At 39.9% G+C, this 19526-nt stretch overlaps 1 protein-coding gene across 5 annotated transcripts in view; it reads right to left on the reverse strand.

Moving 5' to 3' along the window:
* ZNF423 (zinc finger protein 423) overlaps positions 1-19526 on the reverse strand; it is a 229122-nt gene that overhangs the window by 69240 nt on the left and 140356 nt on the right. For 4 of the 5 annotated variants that reach the window (XM_064671143.1, XM_064671141.1, XM_064671142.1 and 1 more), the window contains one exon: positions 18403-18487. The exons of the other annotated variant lie outside the window; for it this stretch is intronic. In XM_064671143.1, coding sequence (XP_064527213.1) covers positions 18403-18487 — 85 coding nt within the window. The remainder of the gene's footprint in view (positions 1-18402; positions 18488-19526) is intronic. 5 annotated transcript variants of the gene reach the window in all.

Below are 19526 nucleotides of genomic sequence, written 5' to 3' on the forward strand. Positions count from 1 at the left end.
TACTGTTAGGACTTTTAATGAAGCCCCAGTTGTGATGACACTGAAGCAGGGAACGCTACGGTGGGATAATTACTTGGCTCCCTCGCAGCTGAGTTTCACAGATGCATTATTAACGGCACATTCCATGCCATAACGAGCACCGAATGTAGGTGGGATTCGCAAGCCCCGGCATCCGCCATTAGCAGGTTGGCGCAAACACAAATGAGTGTTTTCACAAAAGCATGCAAAGGTTGTGAAATTCCAATGAATTCTTTCACTGGAAAAAAGAGTTCAAGCTGCCATGACCGGATATGTCACCTCCCACGGCACGCCGCGCGCCCGGCGAGGCACCATGGGAAATTACAGAATCAGAATGCATTGATTTTTCTGTAGAAAATACAGGCAGCAGCCCTGATGAAGAATTAAGGAGGAAATGTAATAACCTAATTCTTCTCCAACATCCTCACATACACCCTTTCCAGCCCGGGCACCTGGTTCCTGCATCCAGACAATTGCCAGGTGAAAGACACAGATAAAAATTCCCTTTCCCTTGGCAAATTTTCCCTTGGTGGTGGGACACTGGGCTGGGTGCAACACTAGCTGCTTACACCAGGGCTGGACTTGGCCCACTTTGTCTGAATGTCATCAGCTTTAGGACACATTTCCAAGAAATGCTTGTTTTATGCTACCACATGTTTTATGTTATTCTCCATGACATTCATCTCCTAAACTTTCCTTAGCTACAAACCCTTAACAGGTTTTCTCTATAGAATACTATTTACAGTATAAGAAATTATTAATAATTCTTCTTCAAACTATACTGCATATGGCTTGAAAACTCTGGAGAACACAGAAAGGATTTTCCCTCTCCTTCACACCACACACATAGAAAATACGACATTAACATCTTCCTTTATTACGGGGCAAGCTGGCCCAGCACTGCACCTACCTTCCCTCCTGGCCTGGTCAGTGGCGCACAATTCAGCCATTCCCCAGCACTGCACAGTAGTGCTTATTTCCCTGTTTGCTGGGAAAGTTTGAACTAAATGCAGTTACAAAATTAATGGCAGCCCTGCTTTGCCTTTTTTTTTTTTTTTTTAAAAAAAGCTTCTCTTTCAAGGTGACCCTTTTCTTATTGTGTCACCCCAAGTGTTGCTGCTTGCATACTGAACCAACACTCTCCCAGTAATTAACACCAGCACTTAATGAAGTCCAGCTGCTGTGATGGCAAACTGAAGGGATGCCAACCTTTTTAAGCTAGTACTTGGGCTACTCCAGTTACAGCTGCTTTAAAACCACAGTAGTCAACTTCTCTTTGCCTACTTCTCAGAGATAATTCTTACCAAATAAGACAAGTGTTCAAGATTAAGCACTTAATAACAAAGCTTATCTCTGAACTAATATTTCAAGCTGGAAATGATATAAAGGGTTGGATCAACTTAAATGAACACTGCAAAATTAATAAAAATCCCAAGAAGCAAATGAAAATCTAAAATGAAGATTTGCATTGTTAAATACATAAACCTTTAAAGACCCTAGAAGTGCAGTGCCAAGGGAAAATTGGAGACAGATTCTTCAGCAATATCTGTTCCTCTGAACTCGTTTCCTGATCCACTACGAGAGTCACTAACAGCCAATGCTTTATTAAAATAATACTCTCTGCCAATTGTTTCATTACATGCAGGGGTATGGTAGGGATACTAGGTGAGTGCTTTTGGAGACTGTCTGAAAAGGTTTGTGTTATAATTCATACCATGTGAATTTTCAAAAGAACTCCTTCCACAGTTTTCCTTTACACGTGCTTTCTTGCTCTGCTCCTTAATCCACCTCTCTTAAAATACTACTTTTCCATGCAGAAGTACCAATAACATTGTCCAGTTTAAGTGGGTAATTTCTAAACTCCTCTCCATTGCCAAAAAAAGGCAATTCAAAATTGCAAAAGATGCCCTCCTTGTCTTTCAGACCCGCAGATATTGCATCCCTCATTTCTGCTTTACATACCATGCAGTGCTCCCACTTCAGTTGAAGAGCCATCTGATTTGGGTTGCAGAGAGATCTGTGAGCTGAGCTGAGCTTTCCCAGGGAGAGGAGCCCCAGCCTGCTGCTGGAGCTGGGGGAGGAAGTAGGGAGGGCCAAGCAGGTGAGGCTCAGACAATGAAGGGCAGAACCCCGGCAGATGTACTTAGTTTTCAAATTACTAAGAGAGATAATGGCTTTTGCTGTGATCAACACTAAGAGGCATTTTGAAATGCAAGTGGGAAGGGAACTGACTGATTTACTTTCATTTTAACTAATTTACACGTAGGAAACATGTATCAATTTACAAATATATTCAGCACCAAAAAATCAACACTTCTCCCAAGCAGGGGTTAATCCAAGGCTCAAGCCCTGCAGTCAGTCCAATTTTTCCACCAGAGACCTAACATTGCGGGATCGGTATTAAAAGTACATCCTCGATTATCCTGGATGTCCATGCCCCTGAGAATATAACTTAAAAACAAAATCATTAGCTTACACAATAAAAGTCCTTGAAAAATAAAGAAATTCTTGTGTACAGAGCAATGCTGACTTCCAAGCACAAATTCCTTTGTTTTCCTTAATGCTAGCTTTGGACCCTACCAATGACTCAAAAGGAGCTGCACTGAACTAATTGCACAACCTGGCAGCACTCTACAGTGTGTCCACGTTGCACAGGCAGGAAGGTAGCAAAGGCTAAAAGCCAAGAAGCCAACTTCGGTGTAATTTACAGAAAACACTGCACATATTACACAGTCTATTTTTCTTATTGTAAGTTTGATACTGAATTATCCAGGCTTGCATAGGGAAAGCCAATGTTTAATTCTCCAAAAGCTGTTGTGGGTAGGCTCTCCAAGGGCAAGCCATGGGAACAGGACGTGGTGGTTTCGCATGGCACAGTACAAGGGTCACAAACCTCTCGCGTGCATTGGCCTCTATGTAAGAGTCAACCATGGAAAACAGTCTGTTTACAACAAAAGGCATCTGGTAACCATGATTATTCCTGCTTTAAAACTGAGCATTTCAGATTTCTTAGCTCCCTCTTTTGTTCAGTTTTAGTTCTCATGCTTGCTGTTTTCTGCTCTGCTCTTTCTTCGTGCGCGTTATAGCTCAGCATGACAAAAATCTCCATAGTTAATCACACCAATAATTTTTAAACAGGTGAGTGTTATTAGTTTCATCAAGAAAGGTGGTTCATAGGTACATTTTAAATTCATTTTTCAAATCATTCCACAAGGCAGCTACCCTGTTTCCTCTGCAATGATAAAGCTCACAACTTGCTAGCTTGGAAACTCAAGGGAATTGTCTACTTGAAAGTAGAGCCAGAACTGCTAAATATGGATTCATATCTAGATATTGAAACCATCCTCCTTCCCAAACACTGGCTGTTCATGCAGTCTTTACTCAGACTTCAGGTTCCTCTAACATGTTGATGGTGCTCAAATGCACACAGATAGCAGGGTCTGCATCCATAAAATTAAAGGTATTTTCTCTTCTGTCCTGGAGGCTGCTTTTTAAAGTTACTGTGTGCCAGCACTCTGTGGTTAAGTAAAGTATGTACAATAAGTTCTGAAGAAAAAAAATAAATCCTTCATTATGAAGCTGGTAGGAACTGAAGTTCCTTATAGAATGCTACTCTGTGTTCAAAATTTTAAAAGGTAAGGCCATAGACACCTGAAAATTAAGTTTCTTCTATATATTCATGAACAGAAGAATAGACAATTTAAGATTATGTATGAAAAGCAGAATCTGTAGACCTTTCAATATTGCTGATTTTATGATTTCAGCACCCTCAGACACCACTATATCTGTGTAGGTGCAGTTACCCTTGTGTAACACAGTGTACATGCTCTACAGGCATGGGAGTAACTTTATGAATTACTGTATGACAGATGTGGCTCGGTCAGGATCAAACAATAAACATGCCACAGGCATTACTTCAGAGATGTCACTGTCCCACATCGGTTTTTAAGAACAAGATTCAGGATTCTGGCATCTTGAACTTTAAACCTGCTCCTAAAACAGGCATATTTTGCTCAGACAAGACATTACTTTATTGTATAACTCAGGTATGGAATAAAGTTTTTCTTATGCAATGAAGTGGAAAAGCATGTTTCCACAGTCTTTAGAGTGTTAGTTCTCACGTTCTTCAGTAAGTTACCCTCTGGATTGCCACAAGTCCAGTGCCTCCCTCTTAGCTGAGTTGAACACAGACAAACCCAAAAGGGATGTTGTTGCTAACCCCAGACCTCCTCTCCACGAGCATGGCAAGGGCTGGCACTGTTTCTCATGTTCACTTTCCAGACAGGGAAATACTAATTGTCTTTTAAAAATCTCTATAGTATTTTGTCAATATTTTTTTATTACAGCAGAGCATGTATAAATATTTTATTGTAAACCAAGGGCCTAAAATAAACAGTTTAGTAAATAGTTATTACATTACAAGGAAAAACATCTGTGGAAACTGTTTTCCATGTAATTATTCTTGCTATTTTACATTAGCTCTCAATGTGAATTTCTTTGGCTCTAATGTTTCACTTGTTCTAAATCTTCCTCCTTGTTGCTATTATTAAAATCTTAAAAAGGTGCCAAATCTTAAATGAAGAAAAAAAAAAAAAGATTCGCTAGAAATTATTCATATCACAGTGAGCCTCTACTAAACCTGGCAGGGGTGCAATATTTTCGGTGAAATTAACATAAAATATACAACTGCAAATTATCCAGGAAATAGCTGTGTTCTTTACAGTGCGCATTTACATTTGGTAAAAAATGTTCTACTTATCTGTCTAGCGCAAAGCTCCAATCGCTTCCAAAGGCAGTTTTAAAGGGATAGCGATAGCTCTGCACAGGGAGCACGGTCCTTACAGCAGCTGTAACAAATAGCTGGGGGGAAAAGTGACCTTCGATAATTACTGGAGGTAACAGTCAGCACTGGACATTCCTTGTTGTGAATACTAACAATCTAATTTTAGATATAGTTCCCTTTTGGTACGCTGGATGCATTTCCTTTCTTAGGCCTAAGTTCTTTCTACTAAACACAAGAAAAACTGTAATACTATGTAAAATGCAAATTTTGCTGTAAATATTTTATAAAATTGTTGCATACATCCCAAAAGCTATAGGTCTTAATTGAGAGCAGGCTATTTTTCCAGTCAATATATGGAAATGGAAAATGCTAATTCATGTTTTTCTACTTATGAAAAACCCTAGAGAATGGCAAAACCACAAATGCACTCACTTTAATATTATAAATATAATTTGGCTCCCTCTTTGCAGTCCCTCATGTCCTGGCTTTTATCTCCCAATGGCTGCAGAGGAAGAATCAGAGAATCGCTTTTACATCCCCTGCGCAGGAAGTCCCCCCCTGTGTGCTGCCAGCTTGGCAAAAGAGCAACAGCCTGAGCTCACAAACACGGCAAACAGGAACTGAAACAAGAAATTCCAGTGCTCTTACACAGGAAACAAGCCCCACACGACAGCAAACCTGCTCAGGACAAGCAGTGTGCACACTCAGCCCCGCTGGTCAGAGCGGCCACTGCCATCGGCCAGCTGGGTGGAGGAGCAGGGCTGCCCCCACACTGTCCCCCAGCCCCATGGCTCTGCCTTGCATTTATTTCTCTCCCTTCAGAGCAGCCAGTGGCTTGGACAATAAAGCCTGGAAACAATCTCTCACAAGTTGTACTGAATATGACTAAAAGTCATTTAGCCTGCTCCAGCGTACCATTACTTGCACTTGCCTTTTTCCATCCACTTTTCATTTCCTTGTCAAGGAAAAGACTGGGTTTTGCTTCTTCTAGAAATCATTAGGCTGTTAAAACTCTCCAAAGGTCACTGATGCTGGCTTTGAAGAGTGAAAATGATATTATTCCCCATTAGACTTTTAATCTCATGATTAGAGCTAAAGTTAACATGGCTGTTTCATTTTCTACCAGGCAAGAGTAAACTCATTTTTTCTTTCTCTACCAGAATACTTAATGGCATCCTATCTTGATGAGCAACATCTCATAGTTAAACAGTGCAAACAATGGAAATGCAAAACACTTTGAAGAGGGGTTTTGAATTTTTAAATGCTATTGATTAACCGTGAAAAGTCTTAAAACATGCAGCACAGCAAAATCCACCCATGGAAATCCCACATGAGTCAAAGTCCCTGCTCTTGGCTGGCAAGACTGCAGTCCTTGCTGGCACAGCAGAGGGACAAGGCAGGGGATGATCCATTTCTTCTCAGTTTGAGCTCTTACTCCTATGTTCCCTAAAACTTACCCCTACAAATGTTTCTGAACCCAGTAATGCAAATGAGTGTGAGTGGGACCCAACAGGCCAGTAAGAGCTACTTGCCTGAGTGAAAACCACCCCCTTAGGCTCCTTATGGATGTTTAGATTTGTGAAAACCTTGTAGAAGAGTCTGTGAAGCAAGAATTTACAGGTGCACGCCAGTTTCAAAACCTGCTGTACAGCATTCACTATTATAGGCAGACACAGGAAAAAAAATTCAATTTTCTTCATTCAAGACAGACTCTGATAACCAGCTAGTAAAACTCAGACTATAATTTCTTATTCAGTGTTCCACATGAGATGCATTTTGCTGAATTTAACATGTTTTGCTGTTAATGGATTTCACAGTGTGTTGCCATTTTTATACAGCTGTCCAAATAAAATGTTTTGTACAATGATGTGCTTTTACTGTATTGCTAGCTTGCAAATGGCAGCCACTTCCCCAGTTTAAGCCTTACAAAAATGGGAAAGCTCTTTGACTAGGCCTTTGACTAGACTCTTTGACTAAAATACATATTTTGGGTCTCTAGAGTTCTTTTCCTAGTAAGTCATATTCAAACAAGAACAAAGATACAAGATATATATAATTACATATTGTATGTTTCTGGTCTAATATGATTTCCACTGGAAGGAAAAATCAAACCTCAATCAGTTGATAATAATAAAGGAGTATCAAGTCATAGTTCTAGAGGTAACAGAGCCACACCTTTGTGTTAGCTGAAATCAGGCCTCATAGCCTGCATGACAAATGTCTCTTCTTTAAAATTAGACTGATGTTTAGATTGCATGGACTAGTAGTGTACAAAACAAAACCACTCAGTAGTTAAAGTTTCCAGGCACTGTCTGTGCTGAGCTCCAGAACTGCTAACCTTCACCATCTTTCACTGCTTGGAAGTGGAGCATTTACAAGCAACTGCACATTTCCCTATCAAAACAGGCTGTTCAAAAAATACAAAGTTTTCCCCACATCAACTCTACATGGACTCCTGGACACCCAAAGCTGATGACTTATGGACAGAAATCTCCCACAATCAAAGGGTATGATGGTACCTGGACATTGGATGCCTTGACAGTGGATATTAACACTGCTTACATGCTTACAAGGAAAAAAAATCCATAAAAGTTTCAAGGAAAACATTAAAAGAACCTATCTTTCCTTTGAATAATGCTTTAATAACATATTTAACTTTTCCAGTACCTCAAGTATTTTTGTAGTGTTGGATTTCTGTAGTAAAATTGTCCATCTAGATTTTCAAATAGAATTTAAAGCAAACTAAGTAAATAAATCTCATGATTTAAATTCCTCATTCCTTGAAAGTTCATCATTCAGGTTTAATAAAAACATTGTTGATTTCATTTTTGGGTACCTTGAAATTAGTCTTCAAAGGAAATTCTTTCCATTGATGTTCTTTAAGTGAAGACATAGCTACTACCAGTTTTAAAAGATTTTACAGGTGAAGGAAAAGTTGCTTTGCTTTTCTTTTTTTCACCCCAAATCCACTTTTCTTTTTTTTAAACACTGAATCGAAAGCTGATCTATCCTTTTTTTTTTCTTCTTTTTTTTTTTTTTTTAATTAGAAAAAGGAGGATAAAAAGAGAATTTCTTAACTAGAAAGTAAACAAGGAGAAAATGTCACTGGAATACTTCTTTCCCTTCGACTTTAGCTATCTATATCCGGCCCAGCTTGAATCAGTTACTGTTCATTGCATGAGGTTTCATCATTTAACTTTTGTTGCCAATATTTATTCCAGGATATAACTCACAGTCATGGGGGGTTTAAGAAATATTTCTCCATACCCCGATAATACGTGATATCTGATGCGTGCAAAACATAACAGCAGAGGACACGCCAGTGGTTCTAGTTGATGTTGATCCTTTAAAACACCCCAACTCTATTTGGAGCAAAACCTAAAACCTATGGATCTGCCTAGCCTGAATCATGCTAAAAAGCTTCCCAGTGAATATAGAACAGGATAAAGTCATCGTAAGATCTAAACACTTCACAGTTACACGTACAATGTTCAAAAGACTTGGTCATTTTTAAGGCCCTTGACTGGCCACCAGATGATGAATGATGTACAGCTGAAGGTAGGATTAAATCCCAAGCAGGCTATGAATGACTAAAGTGGGATGTAAACATGTCAGCAGTGTGCTATGCACTTCCTACATGGTACCATTTTTTGTAGTCTTCTCTATCAATTCAGGAGGTGCAAAAGAAGGAAACACTGGACCAAATTGGCTTTGGTCTAATTCTACAGGAAGCAAAAAGGCTCAGCTCCTCCCCACAGGGTCAGCACTTCATTCACCCCATCTGTCCCTGGATTTGTGCCAGCAGGATAAAACACAAAACACAAAGCAGAGATTGTCCCCCGTACTGGGCACTGGTGAGGCCACAACTCAAGTTGTGCATCCAGTTCTGGGCCACTCAAGACAAAAAAGGCATCGAGGTGCTGGAGCAAGTCCAGAGAAGGGAATGGAGCTGCTAAAGGATCTAGAGAGTAAATCCTACAAGGAGCAGCTGAGGGAGCTGAGGGTGTTCAGCCTGGAGAAAAGGAGGCTCAGAGGAGACCTTATCACTTTCTACAACTCCCTGAAGGAGGTTGTAGCCAGGTGAGGGTCAGCTTCTTTTCCCAGGCAACAAAAGAAAAGAGGAACTGGCCTCAAGCTGTGCCAGGGGAAGTTTAGGCTGGACATCAGGAAGAATTTTTTCACTGAAAGGGTTGTCAGGCATTGGAAGGGGCTGCCCAGGGAGGTGGTGGAATCACCATATCTGGAAGTGTTCAAGAAACAACTGGATGTTGCACTCAGTGCTCCGGTCTAGTTGACAAGATAGTGTTCAGTCAAGGGCTGGACTCGACGATCTTGGAGGTCTTTTCCAAATGATTCTGTGAAATAGGTGAAAAAGACGACTATGGAATTACAGTGAGGTGTTTTGGTTTGCTGTGGAGCTCCGTCTTCTGAAGACCATGTTATTCATACCCATGATTTCTTTGAGTTTTTCAGTTGTGGCAGGACAAAATTTTTTCATTTATAAAATCACGATCTGCTAGTTCTTTTGACATCACTGCAGGGAAGTCTGACAGGGACAGCCTGAAGTCTTCTTCCTCAAGTTTACTATGTAATCACATGGTAGTTATTGGCTGTCACAAGAATGTAATTTTTTTATTTTTTAACTAAAGAAATGTAATTTTTAAAATGCCACACAGTGAATCTGCCAAGTCAAAATATTCAATTAAAACCCTTCTGATTTTTGAAAAGGCCCAAAGCTGTCAAAATTACTAATAAATTGAACAAAAAGAAGTCTGTGACAAAACCTTGCTATACAAAGAAGCAGCACATCTGGCACAAACTACAGAGACCAATTGTGCAAAGGCTTTATGTGTGCCAGGAGCCTGGAAACACAGAAAAAAAAAGTAAAAGCCTTAAATAGTTTACAAGGGCTTCCTTCATGGGGATCACCGTAAGGAACCTCAGGATAGAAAAGTTTTCCCCCACAAAAGAAAAAAAAAAAGGTGCCAGTACCCTAAACAGACAGAGCATCCAGGGAGGCTTGTATTTGATTTGACTTACTTGTCAGCTATGACAAAACAGAAGTAATTTTTAAGGGTCATGTCAGTTGGTAACCTCTTGTTCTAGGAGACCAGATTAAATCTTCCCCAAGGTTAAGGATGCTGTTGAGTTTGAACTATAATTAAAGGCAGTGGGCCAACTGTCTCACTTTGAAGTCAACCAAGTAACAGGAGGTACAAATCTGAACCTTTAACATACGAATAAACCCCTTTTCTCTGATAACTAGAGCCAGGGTACAGCATATGCACACCAGTACCCTTACTGATTCAAAATCAGAGGGTTGTTCCATAATCAAAAGAAGAGAAATAAACATTTTAGGTCCAGTGCTGAAAAGTGCTGAGTATTGAACCAGATATTCAGAAAGAATGAAATCCAGAGTTTTATCAGTAGAAAAGGAATTTAGCTACAGATTACTGATATTATATACATTCTTTTCTCATTTTCCTATGGTTGGAAACAGTCTGGAACCTTGTCTAGGTTTCCCCAAAGAGGTAAAAAGAGTATTTCATAACTCTGCCTAAGCTAATTGCTAGCTAACCCAGCACAGGTTTTTCCAGCTTCACTAAACATTCATTCCTTTGTTCCTTATTCACTTCTCACGTATCATCTGTCTTTCAAAAAAATGCACAAAGCTTTCTGTCAGTCAAGAAAGGTAGTACTGGTACCTGATGTTTCCAAACATTCATTTGGCAAATAAAGAAGAAATGGGCATAACAGCTACTTTATCCAGATAAAACTGTTATCTGTTAATATCCCGTAAAGAAACCATCAACACCTAGATTTTATGGACATAACTGATACAGACATTAGTCCCACATGAGGAGAAGGACAATGTCCTGAAAATGTTACTTATATGAAGTCTGAAGACTACACCTAGAAATGGTAGTGGGTGTTTTCCCCCCTCCACTCCCAAGATATATTCTGGCGTTTTTTTCCTTAAAAGTAGGACACAGAGGGGTGCTGACCTCTCCACCAGAAAGCAGAGTCATTTTGCCATCTGCAGGGAAAAGCCAAGCCCCATATGGTGAGGACCTGCTTTCTTTTCTATATTCAAGATTAGCAAAGATTGGCTAAGAAATTTGTTTGTAAACTTAGAAATATCAGGTCCCACACATATCAAATATCTGAGAATAAGGCAGAAAGCATCTCTGCAGACTTTTATACACAAACATACAACAGTTTTCAAGGTTCATTAATAAAATGAAGACCAAGTTACATATTCAGAAAAATTACTTCTACACAGGGCTAAGTTTACTGAAAAATAGCATTTTTTTGCTACACAGATGTTGAAAGAGTGGGGTTAGATTGAGGTGCTTGCTAAAGATAACTTTGAAGAAGTATCACACTTAGAACTCAGACTGATTGCAGAAAAGGTGTTTTATCAACTGCTCCCTTTATGAATAAATATGAAACTACCAGGAAAATGTTTAAACAGGTGTAATCATCGCTGCATATGAAAATTGAGTTTGGCGGCTGTAAGGAATCTTAACACGGTTAAGAAAGAATGAAAGCAATGTAAAACTGTGATCACAGCCGATTATGTATGTATCATGCAAAACAGGAATGTTGTCATAGCAGCTATAAAAATGTCAGTGAAAACTGAACTACTATTACCAGGTTGTAAATGAAATGAAAAATGCAAAAGGAATATGTGAATGAATACATTGAGGGAAATGTTATTTCTTTCCTGATAGATAAACAAGCAAAAATAAATAAATTCTCATGAAATGGAGTAATTCGTGTGAACAAATATGCATAGATAACAATTGCAGGAGGCCACATATGCACGGTACAACTGGATAAAATTATTAAGATTTTGGATAAGTAATTTTCCAGCCTTAGAAAGGAAGGAACAGTAAAAATATAATGTTTTGAAACCAGTTTCAGAGTAAGAAACCAATTAAGTAATAGATTATACTAAGGGCCAATGTTGTTTTATACTAAAGGGAGTTGCTTCTGTCTGTTAGCAATGGCAACTTGGCTTTCAGGACAATTACACTGGTAAAAAGTGTGACTTGTAAAACGAAACACTTCTAGCCTTAAATACATTATACTAACTACAACATTTAATTACTTGCAAAAGTGGTTAATGCTAAAAGTAATGAACACAAAAATACCAAACCAGGGCTTAGAGTTGGACAAAACACCAGGAGGACCTTATTGACACGAGCAGATCCCTCTGCCCAAGAGCCCGAGCCAGCAGCGACCTCCACCTGGGCAAAGTCTCCTGCAGCAGCACCAACAGGGCTCCAGCCATCCCACAGCACTTTCACTCCCTGGGATTAAGGCTCTCATGGGCATGTGGAGACATCATGTATGTTCTTCATCTCTTAAGGTAAGTACACTTTGCTTTTTAAAAAACAAAATTAGCCTTTGACAATAGGCAGACACTGTAAAATGAAAGTCTAGTACATATTCTTTATTAAAGCAAGGCCATGTAGAACTGGATACTGAAGCAAGCTCTGAGTAAATACATGAAGGTTGTACCTTCATTTCTGCACTAAAAGAGCAATTATTTGGAATATGCTTTACAAACATCGAAGTTAAAAAAACATTTCTGAGTTCCTAATGTGTCCATAATTAATTCACACATTCAGCTGTTGAGTTCAGAAATATGTTCCTGTTGATAATTTGCAAGTAATGCTTCAAAAACAATCTGGCACATTTTTATTTGCCTTAATGCCTGAAAGCTATTACCAAGAAAGTGCTTTACAATGTCATCATCACTGCTATGATGTACACGCTTTAACTAACAGCAGTGCTTAGACCTGAAGAGTTCCCCTCAAGAACTGAACAGTTTTGTCTCGGGACACAAAGTCACAACAGTATGTTACCAAACAGAATCACAGAACCATTCAGATCAGAAAAGACCTCCAAGATCATTGAGTCCAACCTTTGACTGATCACCTTGTCAACTAGACTGCACCACTAAGTGCCACATCCAGTCATTTCTAGAACACGAATAGCACCCTTAAACTTTAAATCAGTTGGAATTCAAGTATTGTGTGAAACAAAATGTGCAGGAAAAGAATAGGAATTTTACAAGAATTAAAGATGCCCTTCTTCCCATATTGACAATATTTATTTCACATAAAATAAAACATGTTTTATTATAAGAGAGATTCTAAAAAGTGTTAACTGTCCTCAACTCAATGAGAAAGAGGAACAAAGTGCTTCACCAGATCAGGCCTGAGTATCAGCAGTGCTTCCCATCCTCATCAGAGGTACCCAGGGTTAGTCTCTTTACATGTATAAAAGTAATTTCCGCAAAAATGATGCTTACCTACATCCTTGTCACACAGTCACGCACTCAGAATCTACTGTGACAGGGGGAGATTCAAGACCATCCAAAATGAGTCTGAATTTTTATTCGTATAATATATAAATTAGCAATTTTGTTAAGACTGGAATTTTTGAAAACTATGAAACATAAATCAAAAGAAAAAATTGTTTGCTTCAATTTTTAAACAGAAGAGGAAAACATAACTGGGAATATATGAATTTATGCTTGATTTTGAATACTATCTCAACCCCTTCACCCCTGTGCTGGTTTCATCTTAGTGATTGAGCTTGGTATCAACTGCTAATTCTTCCAAACATAAAATCAACCTTCTAAATTGCTGCTTTTTAGAAAATAATTTCTATAGTTATTAATTCAGTTTGGCCTCTTATGAGCACCCAACTGAATTCATTATTTTTAAATATTACGTTATTTTAAAATGTTAACAAAATAACAAACCTATAGGTGGTCATTTTTTTGTTTAGAACACTGGTATGCATTTGAAAGAAATGTAACTGTGGATGGTGGTTTCCCCTCCCCTTTGTGTTTAAGTCTGGCAGAGTGTTTCCAGAACTTGAAACATGATCTCCAAGGGCAGGAAAGGTAATTAAGATCCTTGGGAGTCCTGCGCTACATGCAATGTATGATATGCCATGGCTTAGGGCAGTACTCCCAAAACTCTCCCTGTTCCTCCAAACACAGTGCTTAACTTGCTTGCCCCCATCACATCAAGCAGGGAGGTATTTGTCCAGGCTGCAGTTTGAGAACCAGGCCATGGAACAATCTCACTGCGACTTCTGGAAGCTTTCCCTTCAGCACTCCCTTTCGTCCCCAGTGGCTCCCAAAGCACAGACAGGGCCTCATGCTTCACATCGCACACACTGCAGCACATCCAGCCTGGCCCCTCCCTCCCTCGCTGCTCACCAATGCTCATACGAGAATCTGGACTGGGAGCACTGGCAATGGCACAGGTAAGGACAGGAGCAGCACCAGGGCAGAGCTCTGCTGAGCTCCGAGGACTCAGACAGCCTCCCCATGACCCTATTAACGTCTGCACTCCTTCGGAGCCAGAAAGAATGTTAGAGCAATCCCAGTGTTAGAGCACAAACCAGGAATCATCATTTTCCCTGTTCCAGCACTAACTGAGCCCCAGTTGAGTTTCCTGTGTGTGTTTACCAGGAAAGAATGGGAGAAGGAAGGGTTGGGACAGTTGCTCATCTTCTTTGAATGGAAAACATCCCCTATCTAATAAGAGATAAAGAGAAGTACTGCTATGGCCACTTCTCTTATCCAAACAGCTCCAGCAGGGATCCAAATGTGCTTCCCCTTGATCCCGGGTGAACTGACCCACTTGGAGAACAAGTCTGTGGAATTTTGTGCACCCTGAAAAATATTAATTAGGGCACTCAGCCTGGCTGTGGGAATAGCACAGCTGTAAAAACCCAACAGGAAAACCCTGGGCGTAATCCTTATGTCCCTGTGCAGGGCTCTGAGCGGGTTTCCCTTGGCAGTGCACGATGGGAGCAGCCACTGCTCATTTGCCATGGGGACTCAGCGGTGACCCCGTGATGGACGCTGGAGTTCCATGGCTCCCCCAGCCACTGGGGAGAGGCTGCACTGACAGATTTCCACACTTCTGGCTGCTGCCATGGCTGCTCAGTGCCCCCCGTAGAGCCCACGCCGGAACGCCCATCCTCCCCTGCATCTAATAGAGACGGCACATCAGAGGCAGTGGTGGGTGGGGAGATGAGGGGGAGAAGCTTTAAACATTGCCAGGTCAGCGCAACAGGAGGTAAGCAAGTACAGAGGCTGCAAGAACTACTGAAAGTTTTTGATATAGTCCCAGGTGGACTCCCCAATGCCTGTAAATGTTTCAAAGGGGGATCCCCTTTCTGTGGGCATGGAAATGTTTCAAAGGAGCCCCAATCGGTGCAATGTTTCAAAGACCACTGCTCTCTAAAAATTCCAACCAGAACAGCCCCCCTTCCACCAGCTGAAAAGCTTCCTAAACAGATTCCTTCCTGGCTAACCCCAGCTGAGGAGGTCTGTTCTGCTGCACAGAGCCCTTCTACTGGCCCCAGTGAAACAAACATCTCCCGTTTCCCTTCTCTGGGGATGTATCCAGCCTGCTCCTTCCCTGGGGACCCCGTGCAGGACCCAATGTGCCTCTGTGTTTGTGCACAGGATATGAAGGGCTAGAGCGCAGAAGGGTAATTTTTCAAAGCAGTGTGTGGGAGTAGCACTGGAAACTCCCTGCATATGCTTTGAAAAAAATAAACCCCCCTATCCCCATGAATTATGAACAGGGCCTCTGACTCCAGGCTGAGGAGCTGAGAGGTTGAAGAGGGAGGCACAGCCAACTTAACTGGAAGCAGTTTTTTAAGATTATGATGTCAGAAATAATTGAATTCTTTAATCATATTATGGACACTCATACTTAACAGGTATAGCTGCTACAGAGCAGGGATTCCTTTGTTGACAGTCGCTTGAGCAGAATAAAACTGTAAGCAAGTGCTTAGGATATCTCAACTATTGATTTTGTGTTTCTCAAAGTATGAGAAGAAAGTGCTGCTGAGAGGACTTGGATTATCAAAGCCAAGGGATTTTTTTTACCTAAAAATTACATGTCAAGGCTAACTTCATTGTCTTGGCTCACCTCAAATTCAAAAGAGAGATAAAAATCTCTCCCTGGAAATGCTTATCCTAGTCAAACTCTTATCTTAGATTGGTATCAATCATTCATTTTCCCCAGACAGCATCTCAATGACTATATTAAACCAGACACCTTAACTTCAGACAGATACAAGTTCATTGAGATAAGGCCAGCCCTAAGCTCCTGAGGACACACAGTCTGAGAGCAAGCTCCACCTGTCCCCCAAACCCCTGTATGTTCACCCTGAGATCTCAGTGTCCACCCAGCACTAACAAATCCTCCTCTGTAGATCTTATATTGACAATGACATTAAAAATCCCTGTGAAACAGGCCTGGGCTGCAGAAACAGCTCTATTGGCTTCTGTTTCTCATTGCCCATCTGGCTAGACTTGATCTAACACAGAGAAGGGAAACTCTTGCACCCCTTATTTTATAAGTGAGAAACCAGCTTGAGCAGTAAAAGGAGGCATGTCTCTCCTGAGGCCTGAACGAGGGAACAAGGTTCTCAGGCTGTGATCAAAGGGCACAGGAGCAACCCCAAGAGGCAGTCCAACACTCTCCTTACTATTACCAACTCAGAAGTACTCAAATTAACACCACAAATCTGCACAGCATTTATTACTGGAGAAACGGTGTCATCTAGCCTCTTTTTCCCCTTCAGTATTCCCCAGTAAAGAACAATTACCAACAAATACAAGTGAGCAAACTCACTGGCAACACCTTTTCAGAAGCACTTGTATGTCCTGAAGGAAAGGGGGCCCAACTGCCTTGTAAACTAAGATGCCCAGAGTGGGAGGAATCTTGGTTATTTCAGGTTTCTATACTGCTCTCTTTCCTAAACTGCACTATTAAAAGAAGTGACGTCCTGAACTTAATGAACATTCTCAGACTGTACCTCAGCAAAGTAACATGAAGACATGACACCACAAGGAATAATCACACATTTTCTTACCGTGTCCTGGTATTTACAATGTCCTAGGTGTAGAGAACCGGGCCCATATGCACCTTTGTATTTTTATAGAGTTCTTCCAAATATGTATAATAACTTATGTACAGCTTCAAGGAAACAATGCTCCTTGAAACAGTTTTCATGAACAGCAGCACCACATTTTTCTCAGCCTTCTACTCCTGTTGTTTTCCAACAGTACTAATAGTGAACCTTGTAAGGTCATGTAGATCATTCTGTATGATTCCAGACAGCACTCATTTGAGGACCTACATATATAAACTACACACATCAGCTAGTGGAAAATGAAAAAATAATATCTTTCCAAAAGAAAAAATGATTCCCCTCTTGAATCAAGCAGAATCTTAACTCAGCGTTTCAAGACCTTTGTATTTAAAAATCATTTGTTAGGTACTGGATCACAAATTAAGTTGAAACAAGTGCTAAGCTTGCCTAAGGACTTCTTTCTTAAAAAAAAATCTAGGGGGGAGCTACATGAAATCACTGCGGTCCAATTAATAAGGAACTCACTCTTCAAGCTTGCAAACAAGAGATTACATTAGCACCTGCTACAAAAGCAAACATTTTTAGATATCTTCATCTTAACCTGCTTGACATTAACTTAAAACTCCTGCCTGGGTCTTGGATGAAAATTATTGTGACTGACATGCATACTTTTCATTTGGGGGTTAGGGTTTGAAGACTGTCAGTCCACATTTCTCTCTCTTTCTGTTATTTATGCATAATCCATTTCAAAGCTAATAGGAGTTACAACTTGAATTGATGGGAGAATAATTTCCTAAATGTAAAATTGCTGAAGGAAAGCCATTAGGCTTATGGGAGATAAATGCTGCACATGAAGGTATGAGACACACAGAGAGCACTGTAGGGTCCTTGAAGAGTCTCACCCAACATATGCCTACAGAGGCATGTGTAAATAACTCCTTGTGGTCTGTGCATCAAAATAAACTGACCTCTTGAGCCAGCACATATATTTATAACATCTGTACAGACAGGTAAAAACCTTTCTTTCTGTTCATCAGAAAAGCAATCATACAGCTGCAGCAGAAATACAACCCATCAGATCACAATAACGCTTTTACCAACTCCTGCAACAGGACTGTAGTAGAAGGCAGAAAGCACTGAATTTTAAAACACTTGTATGTCTGAAAAGTTGAACTTCCTGAAGTCCAGAATTGTTGGAAAAAGAAAAAAACCCCACTGAAATAACTCTCTAAATGTTTTGTTTTGACAATGTTCCGCAGGAATTCACCACACTTAGCTGGGAAAATGCTAGCAGTTACATCTATTCAATGTCATGACATACAAAATTGAAACATAATTGCTCCTAAGTGGTTGACAACTGGCAAGTACTTTTTACACAGATAGAGAGAAATTTATGCTATCAAATGGAAGATACTGTCAAAAGTTTGATTTTAATATAAATGAAAATGCTACATGAGGACTCAAAAGGATAAGGAAAAAAAACTCAGCAGTAACACTTTTACAACCACATATTTAAAAAGCTTTGAAGTGAAGAATCATTACATCAAAATCATTTTCCTTGAAAAATAAAAAAATAAATTACAGCATGAATATTAACAAGTTATTCCAATAGTGAATTTCAAAGAGTAGCAAAAAATAAGCAGCCAATGAGTGGCCTAGTGTAAAGAATGTCTTACCAATCATATGGTTAGCGACATGGATTTGTATCTCTCTCTCATTCTCAAAGGTCATCTGGCACTTGATGCATTGATAGGTCTTTTTCTGTTTAATAACCAAAAAGAGATTAGAGAAAACTGCACTGTAGCATAAGGCAAGTGTGATCATGAATACAGCATGTTACATGCTTCAAATTTCCTCCACTGAGGTCTGTTTTGCTTATATATCCCCAGGTCAGGCTTTTCTGGGACTATAAACACAATCTCTAATTAACAACCTGCTTTAGGAAAAAAATTTAATTTCAACTTAAAAAATTTCAAATTACAGTACTTGAAAATCTGACTGAGTACTTGAGCCATAATGAGATTGCTTCTGTCATTTAACCCATTGCAGTAAAATTCCCACAGAGCGAAATAAAAGACAGAAAAATAACTGTTTTCAGAATAAGATCAACTTTCTCAAAAAATTCCACCTTTCATTAAACTCAAAACACAGTAGGTAAAGCACCTACAGTTACATGGGGAAGTGAACAAAAAAAATGCATTTTTTATTGGTCTCCCATCAGAAATCCTGGAAAAACTGCATTACCACAAAAGAAGTGTTTCCTAGCACAATCTGTTTATATTTTCTCCATCTCGAAGTCATACCAGGGAGGCCTAACTGCAGAAGTCAGGAGACAGTGTGAAGAAGCAATTACATGAACCATTTATTCAAACAGGGAAAATGGGGTTTGCACTCAGATTGACAGTGCTACGTGTACTTCTGCAACATGACAGGAAAAAATCCATGAAACCATTTGCAGAAATTAAAATGCAAGTTGACAAGTTAGACATCCAAGTCAGAAAAAAAAAAAAAAACCAAACCCACAAAACCCATGAAGGCTAAGCTTTTGTACACTTGCAAAAACTCTTATTTCCCAAAGCAGGAGTACAGTGCTTTGGTCTAATGTACAGCTCATTTACTGCATGGGAATATGCTATCTAAATAGACATCTTATGATGTGTAATTCAGAAAAATTGGTCCTTTTGTGCCTCCTTCTTTCTGGAGAATAATTCCTACTGCAACACTTGCCACTAGGCAGGAGCAGGAGCCTGCAGTTCATAACCTTATGGGCAGTTCATAACCTTATGGCTCGAGCTGATGG

Source organism: Pseudopipra pipra, chromosome 14 (genome assembly GCF_036250125.1).
Source record: "Pseudopipra pipra isolate bDixPip1 chromosome 14, bDixPip1.hap1, whole genome shotgun sequence".
NCBI lineage: Eukaryota > Metazoa > Chordata > Aves > Passeriformes > Pipridae > Pseudopipra > Pseudopipra pipra.